The sequence below is a fragment of the Podarcis gaigeae genome (assembly GCF_964106915.1).
Source record: "Podarcis gaigeae genome assembly, chromosome: 17".
In the NCBI taxonomy this organism is placed as follows: Eukaryota; Metazoa; Chordata; class Lepidosauria; order Squamata; family Lacertidae; genus Podarcis; species Podarcis gaigeae.
This window is the reverse complement of record NC_139694.1, coordinates 23,415,054-23,440,791: the sequence shown is the minus strand read 5'-3', so window position 1 is coordinate 23,440,791 and position 25,738 is coordinate 23,415,054. Positions and strand designations below refer to the sequence as shown.

Sequence of the window (25,738 nt, the reverse complement as noted above, 5' to 3'; positions counted from 1 at the left end):
TTGATATCTAATTTTCCCGGTTAGCTTGTCCAGTTCTGCATAGTCCGTTAGCTTCATTCTCCATTCCTCCAGAGTCGGTAGTTCTTCCTGCTCCCATTTTTGGGCCATTAATATTCTCGCTGCTGTTATTGCATACGGAAAAAGTTTACAGTCCTTTTTATTTATTTCATTTCTTGTTATTCCTAAAAGGAAGGTTTCTGGTTTCTTTACAAAACTATATTTCAACATCTTCTTTAACTCATTATATATCATCTCCCAGAACACCTTCACTTTCTTACATTCCCACCACATATGAATAAAAGTTCCTTCTTTCTCTTTACATTTCCAACACTTATTACAAGTTTTAAACATTTTTGCTAATTTAACCGGTGTAATATACCATCTGTATACCATTTTCATTTAGTTGGGGTTTCTTCAGTCTTCCATCCTTGTGCTACCAGAACTCTCGCGGCCGTGTTGCTTTTAAACTAACACCCGTCACAAAACATATATCAGAAAAGCACACAATTGTTCTCAAAATATGGCAGCACCTCCTGTTATTTGTAAAAAATGCAAGTCTTTCTACAGCCTGTAGCGCATGGGTAGGGAACCTCAGGTTCGGGGACTGTGTGTGGCCCTCCAGGTTTCTCTAACCGGCTCTCAGCACTCTCCCCAGGCCAGACCCTTCACTGGCCATGATTTCCACCAAAAATGTTTCCACCTGGCTGGGATGCAACCTTGAACTTTGATAGTGCCTTTTGAACAATGGCAACTCGTGCATTCATTGCCCTGTCCCCTTTTGCCTCTAGCTTTGCCCCCCCCCCATTGGAAATGTGGCCCCCTGCTCCTGCTGCAGCATAACCCCATGGTGTGGCTACGCTTTGATGCATTGGAAAGCAGCACAATGCCTGTGAAGATGCACATCATATTCCCCTTTACTGGTACATTTAAAAAGCACTGTGGCGCTGTACCAACCCACATTTTTAAGAAGCTTCAAAGTGCCATCATGTTCCTGCACGCGAGTATAGAAAGGCCAGCCAAAAAGAGATGAACAAAACCCGGGCTTGCTCTTTTCAGCTACAGCCACTGCTATGTTAAGATCGCCCTCTGCTGCTCAGCCCAGGTCTATATTCACATTACAAAGTGATTTAAAAGACTCCCCCCACAACCTCCTCTTGGCCTGCAGGAAGACAGAAAAAGACAAACTGAGTTTTGCCAAACAAAAAACATCTAACAGTGCCACATAATCTGAGGATCACGACAAAAAGAGTGGTTTAACAGACTAATTTCAAACCATGCCAAGATACCTAACCCAGAGTCGTCCTCTCACCTTTATAGTTAGAAACTGAATTGTCAAGTTCGAAGGGACCTCAAGGATCATCTAGCCCAATTCCCAAACGTACATAGTGTACCGCCTTCTACATATTTGAGGTGAGCTAAGGTTTTTCTGTGAAGGACTATGAACTGTGCAAGGAACACCCTCCTCAGAGACAGACAATGATTCAAATGAAAGACTGTTAGGATTTGCACACATTACGCAATACTGAGCATCTCATTTTCTGGATGGATCATTCTATTGCCAGTTATATGCTGGCGAAATGCCCGTTTTGGTGCCAGGTCAGTGTGCTGTGGGAGAGCATGTTTCTACAGGGATCCCTGTGGGGTGCAGTTCACCTCTGAGTGCCGGGTACACAGAGACGCATGATGCACGTTTGCAAAAACCATTAGTAAGGCCAGGCCAGAGAGAATAGAAAGGCAGTTTATCCTCCCTGTACAACTAGGATTAGAGAAGGAATCAGTTTTAAATGCATCTAACACCAGAATTTGGCAGTTCCAGCCCAACTGAACTTTACTGTCTTCCGATTGCCTCCTTGCCTGCTTATGTCTAAGACACCTGCCCATTATGGTAATTTAAAAAAAAAAAAACAACCTTGCTAATCATATGCAAAATAATATGCTAAGCCTGTTTTACCAATTTCTGTGGTAAACTCAGAAGCAATGAGCAGAAAGAGACCATTGTGTTCAAACTGGTTTATTAAATCAAAGATGAACATTTCATTAACTATACAAAAAGAAAGTGGTATAGCAAGAGTTTAGCATTGTTTGAGAAGTAAGTGTTACAGACGATCTTTTATGTCATTCTTACCCTCCCTCTTTCCCACTCAGAGTTAAGCTCTGTTGTAGGGATAGTCAACCTGGTGACCTCCAGAGCTTATCGGACTCCCATCAGTTCCCAGTCTGCATGACTAATGGTCAGGAATTACAGGAGTCCTTTAACCTCTGAAGTGACCCATGTTGGCTCCCCCTGCTCTGTTGAATAATTTGATCATCAAACAGAGACAAGTAAGTTCAGTTTCAATGCACAGAGTTTACTGTATCGGAAATGCAAACAAATTACTTACTCAGTGCTTAAAAGGTATATATACTAGCCCACAACAGGAGAATAGAAGTAATAAATATTTACAAATTTTTGAATTTAAATGAAAAATAATGATGCACTACTAGATTTTACTACCATTTAAAGCTGCCTCAAATTGATGAACTGCCATGATAGGAGTTCAGAAATATAAACATAAAACTGAGCCAAAGCCAGCAGTTTAGCAGCTGCAAAAAGTAGCTTGAATTCCATCCAAAAAATATGAAATATCATCACTACTAGGTACAAGACAGGTTTGTATAATATAATCATATAGTTTCAAACGGGAATAGATGTTGTCAGACAGCTGCCTCTGCTCTTTGACGCTTCGTTTTTGTCTTTTCCCCTCTTGGCTGTGCCGCTATTTGGAGCCTGAGTATACCGTGCCACAGTGGAAATGCCGTCCACAAACTTCGTCTTGTAGAGCACATTTGCATTGTTGAACATACCATCCTTCAGCGATACCACAATGAACTAGGAACCGAAAAAGCATATTGTTAAGCATACGTTTGAAACAGTTAACTTCCTTTTGTAATATGAAATGAAGTTATCGGTGGAATGCAACAGTTGTCTAACTGCAGTCCTCTCATGAACAACAGCTAAAATCTGCCTAAGCGCTATTGTTCAGCCTGGACACTGAAGCCAAGCTCCGAGGACCTCCTGGCAGTTCCCTCACTGCAAGAAGTGAAGCTACAGGGAACCAGGCAGAGGGCCTTCTCGGTGGTGGCACCTGCCCTGTGGAACACCCTTCCCAGATTTCAAGGAGATAAATAACTATACAACTTTTAGAAGACATCTGAAGGCAACCCTGTTTAGGGAAGTTTTTAATGTTTGATGATTTATAGTGTTTTTAATATTCTGTGAGAACCTCCATTTATTCCTCTTACTTTTATAGAAAGAACGAGCGACTGAGACAGAAATGAACAAATGTACAGTACACCTGATAAGAGAGAGAACTGGAACCCTTCCAAGACCCAGAAGCATTTGTTCAGAAGATACTCTGTGAAAATTACACTCATTGTTACTAGCTTCTTACTTGGGAATGCCTGAAGTGGGTTCGAAGCATCTGTCCAATATTCTGGGTGTGTGACAGATCAAGGGCTGCATCTACCTCATCCAAGATGTAAATTGGAGCTGGCTTGAAGAGAAGCATGGCTAATATCAAAGATAAAGCCACAAGAGACCTGAAACGCAAAACAAAAATAGAGAACCAGACACACCCAGGTTTTATATGTGAATACCTGTATCCCTATTTTCAATAACGGACACTTTTTTTTTTAGGTTTCTGGAATAGAAGTACTTAATGAATACTTCACAATACTTCTGTCTTTGAGAGTAATGCAAAGTGACACAGCTAGGTCTTGAAAATTTTGAGTTAAACAACAACATCATGTAAACCTCAAGTGCATAAACAGTTTAGACACACCGAAGATTTCAGTTTAAATCTTGCTACATTTGTTTGTCACTGTACTAAAAGAATCTCAAAACAACTTAGCAAGATAAAATACAAATGAATAACATCAAAAAGATTCAAAACATTTTATGATATGTAATATCTAAAATACTCGTTCAGTAACGCAATAAAGTCTTATAATCAGCCAGCCACAAAAGAGTATACCTGACCGAGTGAAAATGCCTTAAGCTGCTGTCAAAAAACTGAAATTGACAATACTTGGTATGCTTCATTGAGGAAAGCATTTCAGAGAAGGGGCCAAAACTGAAAGGGTCTGTTCCACGTGCCCATTATGTGTACCTCCCTCAGGAGAAGCACACGGAGAAAGGGCCTCTGATGAAGACTGCAGGATTTGGGCAAGTTCATACGAGGAGAGGAAGCCCTTGAGGTATTGGGGTTCTGAGCTACATAATACTTTACTAGACAAAATCATTGCTTTGAACTGAACTCAGAAATTAATCGGTAGCCAGAGCAGTTGGACCAATTTTAATGAGTGCAGGTTATGCACTAACTGGTAAACAGCAAGTAAGCATTAGTATGCATCCCATCTTCCTTGTCTCTCCAAATTAGGGAAGGAGAGTCAGCAGCCCTTGGACCACCTTGCCACACCCACAAGGATTCCAAAGTGGACCTGTTCCCAAGAAAGTGAATATTCCCAAGGAACCTAATAATCAGGTGAGCTCATTTTGGGCTAGTCAGATTTGTCAGTTTGCTCCCTCCTCTGGCCAGTATTTTTCTCCAAAACCAAGTTCACGCACCACTCTGCATTCCCCATACTGTAGACACCAGAATAAAGAGCCTCGGAAATTGCAGACCACAGTATAGCTGAGGCCTGTACTTTCCCCATTGCTATACCTCTATAGACATTTCCACACATATAAAACTATTTATTAGCTTAATGGAGGCCGAGCCCACAGTTGTGTTTTTAAACCTTCTGACAGATTTCTTAGCAGCTATTTTAGTTTAGCTACCCAACTCCTATTGTTCTTTTATTATTTCCTATTGTTATGTCTTTTCCAGGCTTTATTATCTGTACAAAACTATTTACAATGCAGAGCATCGCAAGTCCATGTCTGCTCAGTCGCTAGCAGAATCTGGGAGTGGGCAGACCTTATACCTTCCCAAGCATAACAGTCGTGTGACCCCCCCACCCTTCTCCTCCCCTCTCTGAGCGCAAACCTACTGCGTAGAGTGGGCATTGGCAAAGGGGGACTTGCCTCCCCTCCTCTTTGCTCAGGCTCGGTGTTGAGGCTCTCCCTAGCATCTTCTGATCCCTGTGTCCCTTCCCCACTGGAGGCGGGGCTTCCCTCCTCACCAGAGGAAGAACTGCTTCGCAAGATCTTCGGAGGCTCCCTGTAACACAACTGCCCTTCCACCTCTCGCCTCTGAGCTGATGGCAGTTCCCTGACACCTATTACAGTCATACCTCAGGTTACAGATGCTTCAGGTTGTGCGTTTTCGGGTTATGGACGCGCCGAAACCTGGAAGTACCAGAACAGGTTACTTCTGGGTTTCGGTGCTCGCGCATGCACCAAAACACTAAATTGTGCTTTGTGTATGTGCAGAAGCACCGAATCGCAACCTGCACGTGTGCAGACATGGTGCTGCGGGTTGCGAACATGCCTCCCACACGGATCACGTTCGCAACCCGAACGTCCACTGTATTAAGAACATCTCACCATTTTTTCACTGAACTCATGAAACTTAACAAGGTCAGTATCCAGACTATTACACAGAACAATGTATCATAAAAAACAATGGATATCCCTGCGGTATAGGACAAGGATGGGAAAGGGACAGAAGGCAATTTTGATTTTGTGCTACATTTGCGTTTATAAATATATATAAATATATATATATCACACTAACCTTTGGCCCCCACTTAATTCAGTTAAATTTTCCTTCCAGGTGTTCCCCAAAGCAACTTTGAACTCGAGACCATCTAGAACAGTTTGGCCTTCAGGAGGAGACAGCATAGCATTGGACCCAGGCAGAAGCGTTGAGAAAATTGAGCCAAAGTCTTTGTTTACCTGGGAAATTGAATGCAACCATCATATTTTTAGAGGTTCTTTTGAGTTAAGACCGAGACCTGAATCATGGCTTCCATTTCTAGCACACAGCAATTCCATAGGCAACAAAGGTCTTTTTTTGCCACTCATTTTGCTTGATGGGACTTTTGTGCATCTCAAGTAATAGTTAAATGGACAATGGATTTTGGTTAATCCATTAAAAAAAGACCCATGAAATTAAGTTTATTCTTGAGCCCATGGACAGAAGAGTTATCAAACTAAAGAGACCTACCTTCTGCCAGGCAACATTTAAAGCTTCATTTTTCTTTTGGTCAAGCTCCACAATTGTCGCAAGAATTTTAGACTTGTCATTCTCAACAATTCTTTTCTTCTTCATCAAGTCATTGTACTAGAAACAGACAAGATTGAAAATCATGTGACTTGGCATGGGGCAGATTAGGTTGTAGAACTTGCAGTTTTCCTTGATTTTTAGTGTGTGTTTGAACAATTTCACAAAAGCAAGGTAAAGAAGGTGCTTGTAGGGTCAGGGACTTTAGTGCTTTGTGGAGTTGTCAGTATTTATTTGGTGGTGTGGAAGTATGAAGCAATGCTGCAGAAGCTTGATACTACACTGATAGTTTGGAACAAAAAGCAGAATCCTTCTAATATATACCAGTAACAGCCTCTTTTGCCTTTTTTGCTGCCATTGGCTGTCCTGCTCTGATGTCACAGAAGATCTCTCTTTGCAGCAGTGTCACAGCCCCTCTTGCCATTGGCTGCATTTTTCCATATCATATGGGCTGGCCATTCTGGGACCAGGCACCTGAATGCTTTAGGCAGCTGGGTACAAACCTGCTAATAATTATAGCTCATTAACAGAAAGCCTGAATGACTCCTTTAAGAATGTTATGGAGGTCTTTTGCTTGAAGTAGACAGAAAAACACTGGGCAGTATCCAACGAAAGCATTCCATCAGCACAAGGATTTCTGCTTGCTCAATGGAAAACTCCCCTCTCTGCCTTTGACACTCTCCTCCGCTACATACCCTCTAAATTTACTCTGGGGGCTCTCTCAACTCTCTGGAGCAGATCTGGGGAGAGCTTGAGGCAGGCACTGCACAAATGAAAATCATCGTGCTGACAGGACATGTTAAGTTAGATATTGCCTGCTTTCTGCATAGTTAGGCATCTAAAGCCATCCAGTTTGTTGTTCACTATCTAAACACGCTGCTTCCACATTAGGGTAGGGTAATGCAGGATATGGTATGGCTGTGTACACAGTAACTGGGAGGTGGCACGGGGAAAGAGTGGAGTGGAAGCGACTTAACTCTTTCTTCTGCCTCTGTAAGCATGTTCATAGCTCTCATGTTGACATTCCTGCCCAACTTCTCTTTCTTTTCCTGCAATTTCTGAAGTCTCTGGCCAGCTTCTTTTGGATTGTTAGTTTTGAAATCGTAAGCTGTGTTTGGTTGGCCAAAAAGGTTTTTCTCTGAAGCTATCCATTCATAGTCATTCAGCATTTTGGCAACCTGTTTAAAAAACAACAACAAAAAACAGTTTAGAACTTTTATAGAGTAATATTCATCTACCCCCCCCAAAGAAAAGGTTTCTATAACTCTTAGCACAGCAATTCCAAACTGTGATGTGGGAAGCCTCAAACACCTCAGGTAGTAACTTATTGGGTTCAGCGTTGATATTGTGTTTCATCTTTGGTATGAAAGTTTATCTTGCAATGAGAGGAGGAAATCTGTTAGGGAAGCTTCTGTTTGGGATATTAATCTTGCATTTGCTAGTAGGATCACAATGTTTTTGCAGCCACATAGATAAAGGAAGCCAAACAATGGTAATGGGAGATGAACAAGCAATGCACTCAGCAGTCATTACATCCCATAGAATTCATCTCTGCCCACAATATGCATATTTTAAATTCAAACACAGTTAAAAGTATCAGAAGTAGGGATCTTATTCACTGGTGAGGAAGTAGATATGTTAACATACCTTTGCAGAAGCATCAGAAGCCTCCTCCTTGTGTTTGCTGACATTGTGTTCCAGCTCCTTGATCTTAAGCTGCGCCTTGTTATTTTGTTCTTTATATTTCACAACCTCTGTAGATTTGGCTTTGATTTCTTTATCCTGGGCCATCACCACTGCTTTCTGCTTAGCCAGTTCCTCTTGAGCATTCTTTACGGATTCCTGAACAGCAAAGGAGACAATTATCTCCCCACATTGATTAAAATTAAATGTGGACTGGAAATATTTAAAGTAGTAAGTTTTAACGTATTAAAACTCAAAACAAAAAATAAAGCATTTACGATTTAAATCACTCTCAAGATGTGATTCAAGAGACAAAACGGAATGCCAACAGAGGGACTTGGCAAGCACAAAAATGGGACTTGCCAGCATAGTATTTTAGGATACTCTGGAGTATTGACTCATCAGCCCCTCTTTTCTTAAAGCTTGAGAGTTCAAGAGGACATGTCAGGTTGCCTCTTTCATTAAACCAGAATGACAAGACTTACCTTGTTTTTTGCTACCTCGGCTGAAATGACCTCAATCTGCTCTTGGAACAATTTTATAGCTTCATTCACCGCCTCAATCTGTTGCGTATAAGAGTTTTGTTCCCGTTTTAGCTCTTCAAGTTCCAGTGCTAGAGCTTCAGCTTCCTGAACAAAGCAAGCAAACAAAACAACAACACCCCTTAAGGCTGCAGTTCTTTGGGAGCAAGCCCAACTGAACGCAGTGGGATTTGCTCCTGCCAAAGCATTCATATTATCTGTGCTACACAGATAGCACTTGCTTGGTATTCAGCTAATGAAATTAAGCACACTAGACTCTCAAGGTGGGTTGGGCAAATGTTTTCCAAGGTTCTCCTGACGGTAGAAAGCTTTCCCACATCCAACTGTCTTCTAAGGACCACCTAAGTGCCTCCCCCAGTTTAGTTTAGGAACAATCACAACTTTCAGTTAATTTCAAGACTATTTAAATGTTTGGGCACCATTACACTGTTAAAAGTTTTACCTGCTCTTTTTCTTTCATCTTTTTGCTGGAAGCATCAGCTTTTTTTTTGGCTCCATCAAGCTTCTGCTGGGCATTTTTCAACTCTTTCTCCCTTTCTGCTTCGGCATTTTTCATTTTGTTTTCCAGCACTTTGAGCTTTTCCTCTGCTTTTTTCTGAACCTCTTTTGTTTTCTTTAAAGTCTCCTCACTTTCCTCTGAAAAGGAAGAGGCTGCTGATCACAAACTTCTGGGCAGAAAGATTCTACAGCAATTCTGTTTGAAGCAAAAAATCCCCCCTCCCCCAAGGAAACGGAGCCCATCACGCCAGCCAAGCTCTCGCCGAAGCAATACCAGTCCTGTGCCACTTTGTGAGGCTGGGATCTGATCTAAATGATTTGCCTGGCTACCACAGATGTCAAGCACCAGTGACTCAATGTAGAATGCACTTTGCAGAAAGCTACTGGAGATTAAAGAGGCTAATTCTCCTTTGGAGAAAGATAAACATTAACCACTGGCAAGAAATACAAAAAAGTTACCAAATTACCACACTGACTTAATTTACCTTTTAAAATGATTATTATTTTTAAAAAGTCATTTCCCTTGCTAAGCAACCGGCTTGCAGACTCTAACCCAAAGTACATACAGCCAGTTAAAATACGCTATCACTGTTTTCTTCTCACCAATTGTATTTTTCAATGTATTCAATTCTTCCTGCTGTTTGTAATAGGAACTTTGCTGCAACTTGGTTTGCAATAGTTCTGCTTCTTCAGATTTGATTTCCCATTGCTGCTTCAGCTGACGATACCTTTAAAAAATTAAACATTTTATAAACAACAACCAGTGCTTCACCCAAGTATTTTATACTTATATAAAACCTTTATATAAAAGGTAAAGGTACCCCTGACCGTTAGGTCCAGTCGCAGACGACTCTGGGGTTGCACGCTCATCTCGCTCTATAGGCCAGCGAGCCAGCGTTTGCCCGCAGACAGCTTCTGGGTCAAGTGGCCAGCATGACTATGCCGCTTCTGGCGAACCAGAACCAGGTTTAGACCACAGAGCCACCTGTGTCCCCAAGTATTTATATACAAGTATCTTTAAAAGCAATTGAACTGGATAGTAGCAATACTTTCTAATGATTTTTTATTTAACTGCATTTGCATCTTGGCTTTTCCTCCAAGGAACTCAAGGTAGTGTACACATTCCTGTCCCTCTCATTTTATCATATAACAAGCATAACAAATGTTTTGTGATAATTGTAATATTTCTGTAGTACAGATGTCACACAAAATTAGTCAACTGTGCTCTTTAATTGGTACGGAAGTAGCATTACTACAAGCCAGCTTGTACCAACTATCTGTAGAAGTTTAAGCTTCTATACATCGTTTTTTATTCACAGATTTTTATCTAGGGAAAAAGACCCAATTCCTCCCGTGAAATACAGCATTATAAAACATTCATACTGCTTTAAGTGAGGCAAACTTCTTCAGGTTTCTATACAAAAGTAAGTACTGACAATACATACTTTTCAGCAGTCCCCTGCAGACTTTCTAATTCCCTTCCTATTGACTGCAATTCAGCCTCCTTTGCTTTCAATTCCTGTTGCACATCTTTTACTTCTTGAAGCTTGGACAAAACTGAAGCAGATTGTGGTCGTGCGCCTGGTTCATGAAAGAAGAAAGACGTAAACAGCTGCTTGAATGAAGACCAATGAATACATAAGCTACACAAGCACAATCCAGTCGCTCCACAGCTATCTATGATGAATTCAATTGGATGAAAAGGGTTGCCTTTGGAATAATGTCAGGTGACACAAACGCTCTGTCTGCAGGGTGAAATTTGTTATGCTGCATCAAGTGATCCACATGTATTGTTAAAAATATTATTTATTACCTGCTCTTCACGCTCAAGTCCCAGGGCAGGTTACAACAATTAAAGCACAATATTAAAAACCATTTAAAACAATTTACAGTCACAGAAAATATACATCTCAAGTTTCAAAAGCCAGGGTAAACAGTGTGTACAAACACATCTGTCCATTATAACAGAGGGATAAAACTAGAAATGCAGTCTTTAGCAAGCAAATAAATGAATCCAAATTCAGTATAGCCAAACAAAAAGAAAACAAAAAATCAGTTATAGCTGTGCAATATGAAATAAAAGGCAGCAATTACCTCCACTCAGAGTGCCTTGAGGATCAAAGGTATCTCCATCAAGGGTGACCGTTTTTGTCATTATCCTTTTGTCAAAGGTAACTCGCTTGGCATTGTCCATGTTATCGCAAACCAGCGTGCCTCCAAAAACGTATTCCATTGCCTTTTGAATTTCAGATTCATATCCCACCAGACTAAGGGCCAGATGGACACTGTCTTCACCAACCTAACGTCCAAAAGAAAAAAGAATTAACACGGCAGAGAAAAAGAGAACAAATAGCACTAGAAACAGTGAGACTCAACAACTTGCTCTCCCCTATTCATTCAATCCAGAAGTGGGTCACCGGAGGGAAGAATCATTTTTCTAGCTTCCTGGTAGGTAGGTCATTGGTGCTTATGAGGAGGGAGGGAAACAAGGCAGCAGGGAGATTGGTGTCATGGAGAAGCAGCAGCAGAAGCAGCCTGAACTCTTATTGATGCATTTACACTGTGCAGAGCTGCCCACCACCTCACCTCTCCTGGGAAGCCAGTCTAGAAGCTCACGCCCCCCAGCTGTATCTGTCTGAATGACTGTATAACAGATATATTGGTTGAATTGTGATGGTTGCCCCGTGATTTCTCACCAACCCACTGCTCAGACAGAGACCACCTACGACAGGGGTGTCCAAACCTTTTTCAAAGAGGGCCAGATTTGATGAAGTGAACATTCATTTTTTAAAAAAGGATTTTACCCCAAGAAATAAACTGCCACAGGGGCCAGATTAAACCGACCAGCAGGCCGGATTAGGCTCCCAAATCCCAAAACAGATTTCAGACGTGCCTGACCTAAGAAGTCCAGAAGTCCGCAAAATCATCGATCCCAAATTCACAGCCTATAAAAGAAGCATTTGGTATAAACAGTGGTACCTCGGTTTTCAAATGTAATCTGTTCCAGAAAACTGTTCTGAGTTCCAAAACATTAGAAAACTGAAAACTCAATACGGAAGTCGCGTGGCATGTTCAACTTCCGAGGCGTGTTCAAAATCCGAAGCATTTACTTCCGGGTTTATGGCATTCAGAAACCAAAATGTTCATTAATGGAGATGTACAAAAACTGAAGTACCATTGTATACAGAACATAGAAGTGTAAATCATATCATAAGAAAACTAATGAGCATGTAGGGTGTCTTATAAAGTGAAATAATTCACCAGTAGCATGCTGGAAAAAAATTTGTAAAATTATTTAAGAACATACCAAGGTTTTAGCCGCTCTGATAGCTTCTTTCTCAACAAACCTCGCTGAAATTTTGTTCAGTGGAATAATGGTATAGCGACGCTTCAGTTCGCCCTTTTCTAGCAATTTTTTCCCAGTAAGCTAACAGAAGAAAACAAAAACAAAAAATTACACTTACATACTAACCCATTTAACTCATAGCTGGTGCTGAGTTAATAACAGATTGCAGCAGTAATAAATTACAACTTCTGAAAGGTAGAAAAGTTTTATAGGTTTAATTTCTAACTCACACCTAGCTTATGTTTCAAACTGTATGAAGCTCACGTTAGACAAGCTTTAGTTGTGATTCTGAGTCTTAAGATATGAATAAGGCCATAAAATTTGTGAATGAGATAGACCCAATTTCAAACAGGTGCCTCATGCACCTGTTGAGTGCTAGGACTGGCAGCACTTTGCCGTCTAGTGTTACCCTGCTGCCACATCTAGGGTCTTTTGTGTAAAAAACCCCTTTAAAAAGCCTAGATATTTTCTTTTTATTTATCCTACTGAGAAAAACATACCTCGGTGTCCACCACAACGTTGTAGAGTCGACCCCCAGCAACTACTTCTAGTGCTGTTGCTGTAGAGATATCTTTCACCGTAATCAGAGATGCAACGAGGCCTTTCACTTGATCTCGGTTCCAGTTCTTTTCTGGATCTCTTAAAATGAACAACAACCATCAGTCGTAATATGGCTGCTGCTAAATATTATCAGTCAATTCAAATGTATTGCCTGAGAACAACATAAAGCTGGGGGGGGGGGGAGGGGGAATGGCTGACTAGCTATCGATGCTCTGACAAGAGATAATTATGCAATGATTTACGATAGACAGGATGAATCCTGGCATCACACTCTCCCTTTGAAGATAGGGAGATTAATTGGCATGAACCTCACTTACCTCTGAAAGCAGTTGTTCGTCACATGGAGACAAAGAATTGTTATTGGATGTGGAGTAACGTCTCAGAGACTGCATAATAGTCCTTAAGACATCAGGTCAGCAAAACCTACCGCCTTTTAACTCTTTTTGAGATTGGAACTCATTACACCTGAGGTGATCTAATTGCCTATTAACACTCAGCCAATTTTTAATATTTTGAATAACCCTAATATACATAATGGGCAGATGGAGCATTGAAAGTCCTTTCCACTTCTTTCGTTTATCTCTTTTTTATTATCTTTTAATGGTCTTTAGCTTTTGTCCATTTTTGTTTGTTTGAGTTTGTTTAGGTTATATTTTGTTCTTTGATGTCCTCTATATTGGGTTGAGGAGGAAGGTGATGAAGGACTGATGAAGGACCCTGTGGGAGAGGCAGGGAAGGGAAGAACTCCCAGGGTGGGAGGCTAGAAGAAGAAATGGAAGCTCCCAGGTGAGAGCTGGGAAGATCCACCCCCCTTTTGTGGGTGGTAAGGATTAAGACTGACCGCTGATGGAGGGCTCTTTATTTTATTTTTTCCCCTTTTCCCTCCTACCTTCTCTGCCCCCCCTGTCTCTTCTTTTTTGTTTCTTCTCTTCTCTACCTTTATTTAGTTTAGTTAATTTTTATTGTATGTTGAAAGCTTTTATTAAAAATTTAGATTAAAAAAAAAAACAAAGGGAAAAGGGGGGAAGGCATAATGCAACAAATGTGCTAGTAAAAGAAGTATATAAATCATGTTTTTGACTAATTAATAGCTTCCAGACTGAAGCACTGCAATTCTATCTAAAATCAGAATATATTTTTTCTCAGCTTCTATGTTTGAAAATAGGACATTTTAATGGAAAAGATGAGTCTGTAGTTTTACCTGTACTCAAAGCGTAGGTTGGGGAACTTGCTCATTAACCTTTCATAGGACTCTCTCAAGCGGTTAACCATGCGGGACAACTCCCTTTGTTTTTCCAAGAGGGTCTCTTCTTTTTTCTCTAGAACCACAAAGAAATTAAAAAAAGAAGAACCCAGTTTACATAACTTCAAAATGAAGCTGTTTAGGAGGAAATGCACAGCCCATATCTAACTAAAATAATACAACACCCAAAATGTGCTAAACTGGTAGGAGCATTGATTTAGGTGCCACAAATTACTAGGGGGGATTTTAAACATAGGCACAAGACGTAGGTGGCCCATGCCCCATTTGACTGCATTTTAAACTCATGGCACATGTTAGCATGTGCTAATGCATATGCATGACCATTAGCATGCCTGCACACTTCTATGTCTGGCTCACATCTTGTCCAACATGGGCTGTTCACCAAAAGTCTGCTGGATAGCAGTTTCTTAAATACACACCTGTGCATGACAAGCAAAAGCCTTGTTGAATTTCACAAGCAATTCTGTGCTACCTCCTTTCTCAGTAGTATCCAGACATTTACTTCTAGATTCACACCTCCATAAATTGTTTCCTCATTCCTTCTACTCCCAACCGTTTTCACCATTCAATCACTTAGTCCTAAGCTAACCTTCATAGTTGAGTTTCTTCATTTCATTTTCTAGTTTCTCTTTCTGCCTTTTGACAGCTTCAAAGGTGTCTTGATCTTTCTTGTAGCCAGCATCCATTTTCTTCACTTCAGCTTGTTTGGTCTTTAGCTCTTGTTGAGCATGTTTCAGCTTCATCTGAGCCTGCAAGGAAAATTCAAAAGTCTAGGAACCTTGCTTATATGGAAGCATTCTCTCGCCTTGCCATGAACATGAAGTTATTAGTAAGGCTTTTCACACTAGAACCACTAAATATAGGCTGCAAACGTACACAAGCTTCATTCAGACGTGTCAGTAAAGCTTACGGCCAAGACATATGCATGATTGGGCTGAAGTGTTTAGGATTTTTTGTTGGGGTGGGGGCTGTTATTATTGTATCTTTATTTCATCTCTTATGATGTATTTATGCAGAAATTGTTTGATTTGACTGGGTACGTATTTTTCAATGTTTTATTTATTTATGACTACTTTTGTTATGCTTGTAATCAAGTGGTTTTTTTAAAAAATGTTGTAAGATGCCTTTAGCATGGTTTTCACTTTGGAAAGGTGGCATGCAAATAAAGTGATTGGTTATAATCTGCTTAAAAAAGCAGTTGTTCCATTACATTGCTTTAACAAAAAATGTGATGGCGGGCCCAGAGTGAAGAATAGGGATAATACAATATATTTTGCCTGATAAGGAGACTTTCTCCACAGTAGGATATGAAATATTTGTAACATCACTATCATATAACAGCATATGCAGAAGTTTGATAATCATTTCTGCCCCCTATGTTCACATGCTTCTACTTCTTTTCAGGAGCCGTTTAGTTTGCACTGTTTTCCAAAAGGGAGAAAGGTATTTTCCTCTCTTTCCATTTTGTTAACTTTTCAACATATCAATCTATCTATCTAGGCCTCTATCACCATTTTATTTTATCCGAGCTCTTACCTAGGAGAGCATCACCCTTTCTTAGCCTCTCACCCTGTCTCTTAAATAGGTCCCTTTATCTTCTGTCCATCACCTTCCAATACACATCCTCATTTATCCCTAATATAAATCTTCCAATATTTAACCCTACATATGAGTAATATTGATAAATAGCTATCAAGAATTGAAAAATGCTAACAGGCAGTAAGATAAACGAAAAATAAAAGAGGTACTTTTGCTTCTCTGTCTGCCATACACCTACTCAAATTATTTAGCATCTGCACTCCAGAATAGTATTTTCCAAAATGAGTTGGATTATAAAAGTGCTCGATGTAGGAATTGGCTTTTAAGAAAAAGTCACCTCTGTCACTAGCAGAGGTGAATGCAGGATGCTTGTTTATTGTTGCTTTTGCCTTCATAGGAAGTCACTGCCCTCCTAAGTTGCAATCCTACAGATGTTCATAACACAATATATTTGTCATTTTAAAGGCTAAGGCAGGTTTCCTCAACTTCAGGCCTCCAGATGTTTTGAGATTACAATTCCCATCATCCCTGACCACTGGTCCTGCTAGCCAGGGATCATGGGAGTTGTAGGCCAAAAACATCTGGAGGGCTGAGGTTGAGGAAGCCTGGGCTAAGGATTCCTATCCTCACCAAAAGATGCAAAGATAGATTCTTACTCGTTTTGCTTCTGTTTCTGCTTTGCTCATATCGTTTTTGCAAGCCATTATCTGTCCAGCAAAAGTAGCATCTTCCCCATCTTCATTGCTGGACAGACCAGCAGATACAGCATTGAAGTGCTGCTGTGCTGCAGTCAAAGCCTCCATCTCTTTATTATTTGCCTCCTGTAGAGCACTCAGTGCATCCGTAATCTTATTTACCTCTTTTTCCTTTGACACTAAAGCTTTAGAGTCCTACAAGAAAATGTAAAATTGTATACAAATTGTAAGCACACAGAAGCCCACAAAAATTAGATGCAATTGACCAGAAAAAGTCCATCAGACTTTTTTTTTAAAGGCACTTACCCTTCCAAATCTACATCAGTCACATTTAATCTTACATGGCCTGGATCCGAAGAACAGCACAATTTGTCCACAAATTTTGGTATGGCACCAAGGCAGAATTTGTGATTGACAAGACCCTGACCCCCATCTTCAAAGTACCCGCACATAAGTCCTACTGGTTTCAATGGGGCATTGTAATTGTTCACAGGGCAACAGCCTTTTAAGGAAACAAATACAACTGAACATGTGCAGGATTGCACTGTTCGATTCCCAACCTAGTGCCCTGCCTCTGTGGGACACAATATCTGCAATCATGAAGCAGTCCCAGCTCCCTTATGTTACCTTTACAAACGTTAAGATATATTTCTATGACACAAGTACTTGTAGAAGTACATAATGCATATTACCAAAATGTACGAGAGTAAACATTAAGGGGAAAGAGAAGACAAGAGTGTATAATTTAACAAAGTGTTCTTTGCTTACCTCTTCCATGCATTTAACCAGCCCTTTACGCTTTTCTTCTTCACTTTGCAAGTTTTGCTTTTTGATGTCAAGCGTGCTCTGCACTTTAGTATCTGTTCTTTGAACTTCTGCAAGAGCTTCTTCTAGTGAATGGAGAACACCACTAAATTCCTGCAAATATTTTAAAGTATCAATCATTAACTTATGTGTTTTGTGTATTTGCAAGTGTGCTGAGAAGAGGCAAAATGGTTCTTTGTTAAGGATCTCTGAAGCAAATGCAGACCACCAGTGGAGAAAGGCTGAATTTTATGAAGCAAAATGGCTTCACATGCACACAAGGGTACAGAACTCCTCCAACGATTAAACAATTCCTCCTTTGCACGATAGAAAAGCAAACAATAATCAAGCCTTAACATAGAATACTAATCAAACAACCAATAACTCCTTGCTTTTTACCAGGCAAAATACCAGATGACAGAATCCCCACTTCCTGCTATAGGGAGCCCCAGCGGTAGTAGAGTAGGTAAATAAATATGGGGAAAGCAAAATGTCACTTAGAAAAGGATCTGAATTATTTTCCTTGAAGCTTGAATTTGTTTTATTCTGGATTGTTTTATTGGATGTTTTAATGTGTTGTAAACCGCTTTGAAAATTTTTTTTCTTTAAAATATGTGGTATAAAAATGAAATGAAAAATAATTTTCACAGCAAAAATAAAGAAGAAAAAAAGAGGTGTACCTAGACATTCCCCTGTGGTAACCATAACCTAGGTTTAAGGTACCATTTGGTGATTAGCTTATACAGTGGTACCCCGGGTTAAGTACTTAATTCGTTCCGGAGGTCCGTTCTTAACCTGACGCACCACTTTAGCTAATGGGGCCTCCTGCTGCCGCCGCACAATTTCTGTTCTCATCCTGAAGCAAAGTTCTTAACCTGAAACACTATTTCTGGGTTAGCGGAGTCTGTAACCTGAAGTGTATGTAACCTGAGGTACCACTGTATATCTGAGTTTCTAACACTGGATCTCGGTCCAGACAGCGATGCAAGACCTGCAACAGTGTAGGTCTGCTTCAAAGCTCCCCCTTCCTTGCTCAAGCTCTATGGTTTTTTCTGCTCCATGCAGGAGACACTTAATGACTCAGCTACCTGTACCTGACATGATTATATAACTACCTTCACCTGGGTCTGGGAATCCCATGATCCAGGCCAGCAATCAACCCACAGCTGGGCCATCCCCAAGAATAGGAGTGTTTCTGCAAGCACTTAAGTCAGCATTAAATGAAGGGTTAATTGCACAAGGCCACCTACACCTCCTCTCCTTGATTACAATTCTTCCGCATTTCCACTGCAATCTCTTTTTAGAAAGTTCATCTGCTATGGATAGTAGATATAATGTCAGAAAGTAGAAAGGAATGGGAAAGTAATAGGCTGTGTCAGCAACTTTTATTCTTAGAGGGCAATCAAATTCCCACCCCGCTAAGAGATGCATTTTTAAAAAATGTATTATTTGATACTAACAGCTTTGCTTGGTGAATATCTCTGTACCAACTGTGCTATAAACAAGTGCATACTTTGCTGTATACAAATGGTTCCATTTATAGCCAAACAGTGTTCACAGCATCATGCTTTAGGACAGGATTCGCTGAAGAAATTGTCAGCTTCAACTTCCAAAATTATCTTCTATGTCTCCTGTAAGCACCAAAACTATAAAAAGGTTTCTTATCTTGATACCCTCTTGCCTCAAATTCAACCATCCAATTTCTTTAATCCCAGTTATCTAAGATACCTTCAGTGGAAAGGCCATCAGGGAACTCATACCAAAAGCTCTACTTCTGATGTACAACATCTGAGTTATTCAGCTAACCAAATAGTGCAGATTTCTTATCAAGTGTTATGCCTTTAAATGTCATTTCCAAGTGATATGGAAATGGTCAATATAATGTACTTCACATGTTGGAATTCTCTGTTTAATCCAGACACAAAAAACTTTTTAAAAATGTGCTTAATATAAGAAATAACGGCAGCAGTTTAGTTGGTCTTACTTTATCCCTTTTCTTTTCCATTTCAGCTATTTCTGCGCCAAGTTCCTTCACTTTCTTCTCATTCTCAACCATCTCTTCCTGGACTTTTACAATGTTCCCTTCCATTTCCTTTAGCACATCACCAGCATGTGCCTTGGTTTCTTCAGCCAACACAAACTGATATGCAACGTACAGATGGCTCAGGTGTTCAATCTCTCTCATGACCTTTTGGTATTCCAAGTAGGAGGATCGTTCCTGGAAAGGACAAGCAGAAATATAAGCCATAACCAGAAATAACAGCTATGATGCAACAGCGTAATTAGATTAGAAAACATGGCCAACACATTTATTTAAACAGAAGTTCTATTTTTTTAAAAACCTACAAATTACTGGATTCCAAGAATATATTTCTGCAATGTATATTGAGAATGTAAGAATTTCAGAGGAAAACTAGAAAAATGAAGCACATTCACTAAAACCATTATGAATAGTAAGAAAGTGATGCAGTTTGCAAACTAGTTCACGTCAAGGAAAGGTCGACAATAACGTCTCATTTCCAGGCCTCATTTCCCCGCAACAGGGTGCACTCCTGTTGTTTGGTCTCAGTTTCTGCCAACCTAGCAGTTCAAAAGCATGTCAAACTGCAAGTAAATAAATAGGTACCGTTCTGGCGGGAAGGTAAATGGCATTTCTGTGCGCTACTCTGGTTTTGCCAGAAGTGGCTTAGTCATGCTGGCAACATGACCCGGAAAAACTGTCTGTTTACGAACTCCAGCTCCCTTGGCCAGTAAAGGGGGATGAGCGCCGCAACCCCAGAGTCGTTCACGGCTGGACGTAACTGTCAGGGGTCCTTTACCTTTAAACATGCCTTGGTTTGCAATGTAAAACATTTTTTTCATTTTAAACGGGAAATACCTCTTTCAGTTTCTGCAAGGTGGGTGTTATTTCTTCCTCCAAAATCTGTGAACAAAGTACAGAATGAAAAATTTTGAATTTTCCAAATGCTCCCACCATACTTTCAGTGGATGGGACTTTCACTGCAATGGACTTTGAAAAATTAAATTAAAAAGAGTAAATAAAACCAAATTGGTCATTAAGGAAAGAGACAGACAGGACCAGAGTCAAAGCTCATTTCATTCCTCTTAATCTACGCCTTGAGGAACTTTAGCAGCCATCCATATCTGAAAAGCAAACTTCCCAAAATAAATAAAAATCTATTATAAAAATCTAGTACCGTGCAAATTTCCTTAAGTTTTGCCTCTTTTTTCTCAATGGTTTTCTGGGCAGCTATTTTCTTGCATTCATACATCCTAGTGCCAGCTGCTTCTTCAATCATAGCCAAAATCTAGAACAAAAAACTTGTTATTGCAATCTCAGGCTAAATAATCAATTCCAAAATGAATGAAGGAAACACTAATGAAAAAGCTCCAGCATTCTTACCTCTGGAGGCTTCATATTCAGAACTTTGGTAATCCGTCCCTAATACAGAATGAAAATCAATCAGTAACATAGCAGACTTTTAGCAGATTTCAGGGAAGTGGAGGTGGAATGCACAAAGTTATAGGCAAGAATAGTATTCTGAACCAAGCAGGGTCATCATCAGTCCTTACAAGAATTAAGAGCTGGAAAGATTGAGAGTCCCTGGCAGAGGACACATCAATTCATTAACTGGTCTTCCATAACTATTTTGCATTATTTTAATTCTACCTTTAATGTATCAGCTGTTTTTTGTGTTAACTGGGGCCTTTACTGTTTCTATTGTATATTGCCTTGAGACAACTGTGTAAAAGGTGATTAATCACAATAATAATAAAACATGCAGCCCAGAGAGGACTTCCTCAGAATCTGCAAGATCCCATTCCATTTTTTAAAAACAGCTGGAGATCTGCTGGATCCTAATTATGCTCATCCCAACAGATCTAGCTTAGTTCCTGCACCCTAGTTATTGCCTGCTAAAAAAACCAACACAATAAGAAGAAAAGTGATTATATTTATAACAATATATGCTTACCTGCATAATAAGAAAGTGAGGATTATTGACATTCAGTCCAACAGAGCAGAAGAGATCTTGTACTCGAGCATTACTTGCATTCACACCATTGATTAGATATTTATTTCTGCCTCCAATCACCACCTTGAGAAGAAACAAGGGTTCATTATGTACCAAAGCATAATTTTCCTTCTAGTCTGATGCTACAGTATTCAAACATCTAGACAGCTTGGCATGTGCAGCTACATATGCCAAAAACAAATAAACAAAGGATTTCAGAATATACCTTTACAGAGCCTAACTATTGCTCACCTGCCTTGTTACTGTAATCTCATCATGAATCTCAAACCCGAATGGACTCTGCTTCTTGTCAAAATTATCAAAAGTGATTGATACTGTAGCCTTGGTAATCCCAGCTTGGCCATTTTTGTAAACCAGATCTTGCAAGTTAGAAGCTCGCACCTGAAAAACATTAAAAGGGCAGTAATTTTCAATTGATAGCAAGAGTGCATGCTTAGGCTATAGGGTTCTGTCTAAAACACTTAGTTGGAAGTTAACTGTTTGGGCCATCATTCACAATGTTTATACAAGATTGAGGAGAGAAACACACTTTTTTAAAATAAATAAATAAAAAAATCAATCTTATGATGAAATTTGTGGGAAGTTTTATATATAGCTCAAAAAAAGTCTATAAAATGGTTTAGCATTGCATGTTGGATAATTCCAATGAGTATTTGTCCTAACTCCCACAGTGAATTGGAATACAAAAAACACATGTGACTGGAAATTATGTCTATTGGTGCTGTAGTTTTACTGAAGAATCCAGCCAATATTTGTATAGTTTTAAGTGAGTGATCCACAAACAACCTGAACTGCCACAAGTGCAAATTAGAATTGAGTTTTGGGTTCTATCTCAAACAGTTCATAGGCAAACATACAGGACAAGTTTCAGTAAGTGCTGCTGCCAGAATGGACTTGTACCCCTAGCTAGTCATAATTATAAGCAGTACAAAATTCTATGTTTAGTTATACATGGAGTAAAGACAGGTTAATACCCTGCCTGTTTTTGTTTTCCTTCAGAATGCACTGTCAGTGGGCAGGGTTGTAGTTTAGTGACAGAGCATCTGCTTTGCATGTAGAAGGTCCAAGAGTTGAATCATCAGAGTATACTGGAAGAGATTCCCTGCTTCAAATTCTGCACTCAGTGTATGCCGAGTCATCACCATTCCACCACAGTAAAATAGGCAATTATATGTTTAGTTTTCCTCTAATCAGAAGGGGATGACAGAGGACGAGATGGTTGGATAGTGTTCTCGAAGCTACAAACATGAGTCTGACCAAACTGCGGGAAGCAGTGGAAGACAGGAGTGCCTGGCGTGCTCTGGTCCATGGGGTCACGAAGAGTCAGACACGACTAAACAACAACAATCAGAAGAATGTGTAATATTCTAGCATTTGTTACAAAAACTTCAAACTCACCAAAGAAAACTTTAAGCTCACCAAAGAACAAGGAATGGAAATATTGATGCCAGTAGATGTCTAAGGCATATACTCACCTGTGATAGATTGGTAATGCCCAATAAGAAACAGATGGAGTCCAGGATGTTTGATTTGCCACTTCCATTTAAGCCAGTAATAGCATTGAACAATGGGTCAAAGTCATTCACTTCTGTCCGTTGAGCGTAAGACTTAAACCCCTCGAGCACAATTGATTTTATGTACATTTTGATTGCTCTCCCTGGAGATTCCAAGCAAACCTACTGTTTAACCTGTGAAAGAAAGCATTTGATTCATAATTGTATTTTGAGTCATAATTCTGTGAGTTACAAACATGCATACTTCATGGATCCTACCCCGATGCTCAGAAATCTGAAGTAACAGTGAATTCTAATCGGCTTCAGTATTTTAACTTTCTGTATATTTCCAATATTTCTTTATTGTTTTTACCTTTTTGTAAACAGCTTGAAGGTTTACAATCAAACAGTGTATAAATTTTATGAAACAAAGTAAGAATCTATTGGGCACAATGCAGCAAGTGACAAGCATGAGATGGCAAGCATTGCAATCACACTGGGACTTAACTTTACAGTAATGTTGTACAGGAGAAATCAACACACACTGCAACTAATTTGAGATTTATGCAGCAAGGTCGGTTTCCCTGCCTTTCAAAAAGCATTTTTACGTTGCTCTCTATGTATTAGAGAGCGGGGTAGGGACATCCTCAAAGGATGCTCATTATCCAATAGGTTTCTTTGCCGCTGAGCCACCTCAGGGATTATTGTTTTGCTGTTTTGATTTACTTATTTTTATCCTGTATTTTATTCTGTGAACTGCCCTGCACCCTATGAAGGGTGGTATATAAATCTAATAAATATGACAATAACATTTAATGAAGCTGTCACCTGTGCAGAGGCTGCACCGCAGCTTCCAAGTCAGACCGAAGCTGGTTTGAGGTGAAATGCCTCAAACAGCTGCCTATCACAGGAAACTGTGGGCCTATGTGTACTCAAGCCCCAAGTGCCGCAATTCAAGAGAAATTATGTTTCTGCGCAGAGGTGTCGCAGATCTGCTGGTGCTTTGCCGCATTTCATGGGTGTTTGGGTTCTCAGGCAGACATTCTCATCCCATAGAATCAGAGAGTTGGAAGGGACCCCGAGGATCATCTAGTCAAACCCCCTCCAGTGCAGGAATATGCAGCTGTCCCATCCAAGGACGGAACCTGCAACCTTGGTGTTGTCAGAGCAATGCTCCAACCGAGCTACCCACCTTTGGAGTGATGCTACACGCTCTTTCTCTATCTTCTCTATATGCTTAGGATTGCAGCTTCAATCCAACCCACAGCGGTGGCATTCATAAATGAGAGCCAACCAGCCATGCCACCGTAGCCAGGATTTTTTTTGGGGGGGGCAGCATGGGCGTAGCCAGGATTTATTATTTGGAAGGACAACATTGATGTAGCCAGAAGTTATTATTGGGGATGGGGGGCAGCCCTGAAACTTTCAGGTATACGGCGGTATATAAATTCAACAAGTACTACTAATAATGTAGTCAGGAGTTATTATTTTTTTGGGGGGGCAGCATGGGTATAGCCAGGAGTTATCATTTTGCGGGGGAGGGAGCAGCCCTGAGACTTCCAGGTATAGGGTGGTATATAAATCCAATAATAACAAGAATAATAATGTAGCCAGGAGTTATTATGGGGGGAGGGAGCAGCATGGGTATAGCCAAAATTTATTGCGGGGCAGCATGGATGTAGCCAGGATTTATTTTGGGGGGCAGGATGGGCGCAGCCAGGACTTTTATTGGGTGTGCAGCACCTCAGGTTTGTATTGATTTTGATTGGTTTGGGGGCCCTGCGCTACACCCGTGGGTGTACAGAACCGAGATAACAGAACCGAGTTATCTGGGACAGAATTGGCCAGTTAGTTTATTTATTTTTGTATTAAAGGGCTGCGCGCAGCAGGACAAATCCCCGGATCCGTTCCCTTACTTGGTTTACCCCGCAACCCTGTCACACGCCGGAGCGCCCTTCATAGACGCGCGTCACGAGGGTCGCCCGACACGGATGTCCCTCCGCAGTTCACACGACACAGGCACACACGCGCGCGCAAACATGAGGCGGCCGTTTTCAAGTTGCACTTACTATTATTATTATTATTGCACATTCGGCGTGAGGTAATCTCTGTATTCTGGCTCCTCGGAAAGCAGAGGAGCCGCGAGTCTTACCTGAGGCGACGGCGGTTTCTTCCTCCCCTCGCTTGAATTTCGGCGCGAGCGCGGGGGTCCTTCCCCCTTCCGCCTCGCGAGACGTCCATAGACAAAGCTGTCCAACTCGATGCCTGCTTTGTTTTGGTTTGTTTTTCCCCACCCTGGGAGACAACGGCGCAGGCGCTGTGAGCACAGCCCCACCCTCGCCGCTCGTGATTGGATGGAGGCGCCCGGTCGTTGGATATAAAAAGGCGCGGAAGCCCCGCCACCGCTCATTTTTTGCTGCGGGGAGAAAGGGTGGAGCTTGGGTGCTGGTGGGGTTTGAGTAGCTTCTGCTAGGAAGCCAGAGCTGTAGGGTCTGGTTCTAGATTATAATGCTTTAGCAAATTAAATAAGGAGGGTCATCTAGTCCTTGCAATGCAGGAATATTCAGCTGCCCCATATGGGGATTATTGAACCTGCGACCGTGGGGATATCAGCGCTATACTCTCAGGTTCTGAGCTAATGCAGGGATTTTTTTCTCCCTTTATTCTTGCTTGATCAATTTATCATAGAATCATAGAGTTGGCAAGAGACCACAAGGGCCATCGAGTCTAACCCCCTGCCAAGCAGGAAACACCATCAGATCACTCATTTGTTTCCTGGGGTTTTATTTTATTTTTTTGCAGGCTCTCTATAAGTAGTAGCTCCTGCCTCTCCAGTATTGAGTTTTTTCCTCCCCCTTCTGCACTTGCTGTTCTTAATTTTTAAAGAAATAACTTAATGAGGGAACAGGGGACTGGAACTTGGGAGTCATTGCTTCAATAGCTTAAAAATACTTCATCTCGAGAAGGAAGGGCAGGGTTGGGTTGTGGTGGCGTTTGAAGATTTTCAGCTTCTGAAGTGAAAATAAGAACTTCATGGTCTTGGGATGTTAAATTAAATTAAAAGTACAGCAAT

At 40.7% G+C, this 25,738-nt stretch overlaps 1 protein-coding gene across 4 annotated transcripts; it reads right to left on the bottom strand.

Annotated features, from left to right (window-relative positions):
• Positions 1-1,995: 1,995 nt before the first annotated feature.
• Positions 1,996-24,963, bottom strand: SMC2 (structural maintenance of chromosomes 2). Of its 4 annotated transcripts, none has more exons than XM_083718459.1 (25): positions 24,818-24,963; positions 22,648-22,860; positions 21,404-21,553; positions 21,113-21,235; positions 20,542-20,580; positions 20,336-20,446; positions 20,017-20,061; positions 19,123-19,356; positions 17,103-17,252; positions 16,296-16,529; positions 14,690-14,849; positions 14,038-14,155; positions 12,776-12,914; positions 12,237-12,356; positions 11,024-11,228; positions 10,375-10,510; positions 9,533-9,657; positions 8,874-9,067; positions 8,375-8,518; positions 7,854-8,048; positions 7,184-7,384; positions 6,150-6,266; positions 5,718-5,878; positions 3,432-3,579; positions 1,996-2,869 (listed from the first exon to the last, which is right to left on the bottom strand). In XM_083718459.1, exons 2-25 carry the CDS (start codon positions 22,813-22,815, stop codon positions 2,675-2,677), a joined length of 3,612 nt encoding a protein of 1,203 aa, XP_083574585.1. In that variant the 5' UTR covers positions 22,816-22,860; positions 24,818-24,963; the 3' UTR covers positions 1,996-2,674. The 4 variants fall into 4 exon arrangements, with proteins under 4 accessions (XP_083574585.1, XP_083574586.1, XP_083574587.1 ...); XM_083718460.1 differs by having other exon boundaries at positions 24,582-24,864; XM_083718461.1 differs by lacking the exon at positions 24,818-24,963 and adding an exon at positions 24,753-24,772.
• Between the last annotated feature and the right edge of the window lie 775 nt (positions 24,964-25,738).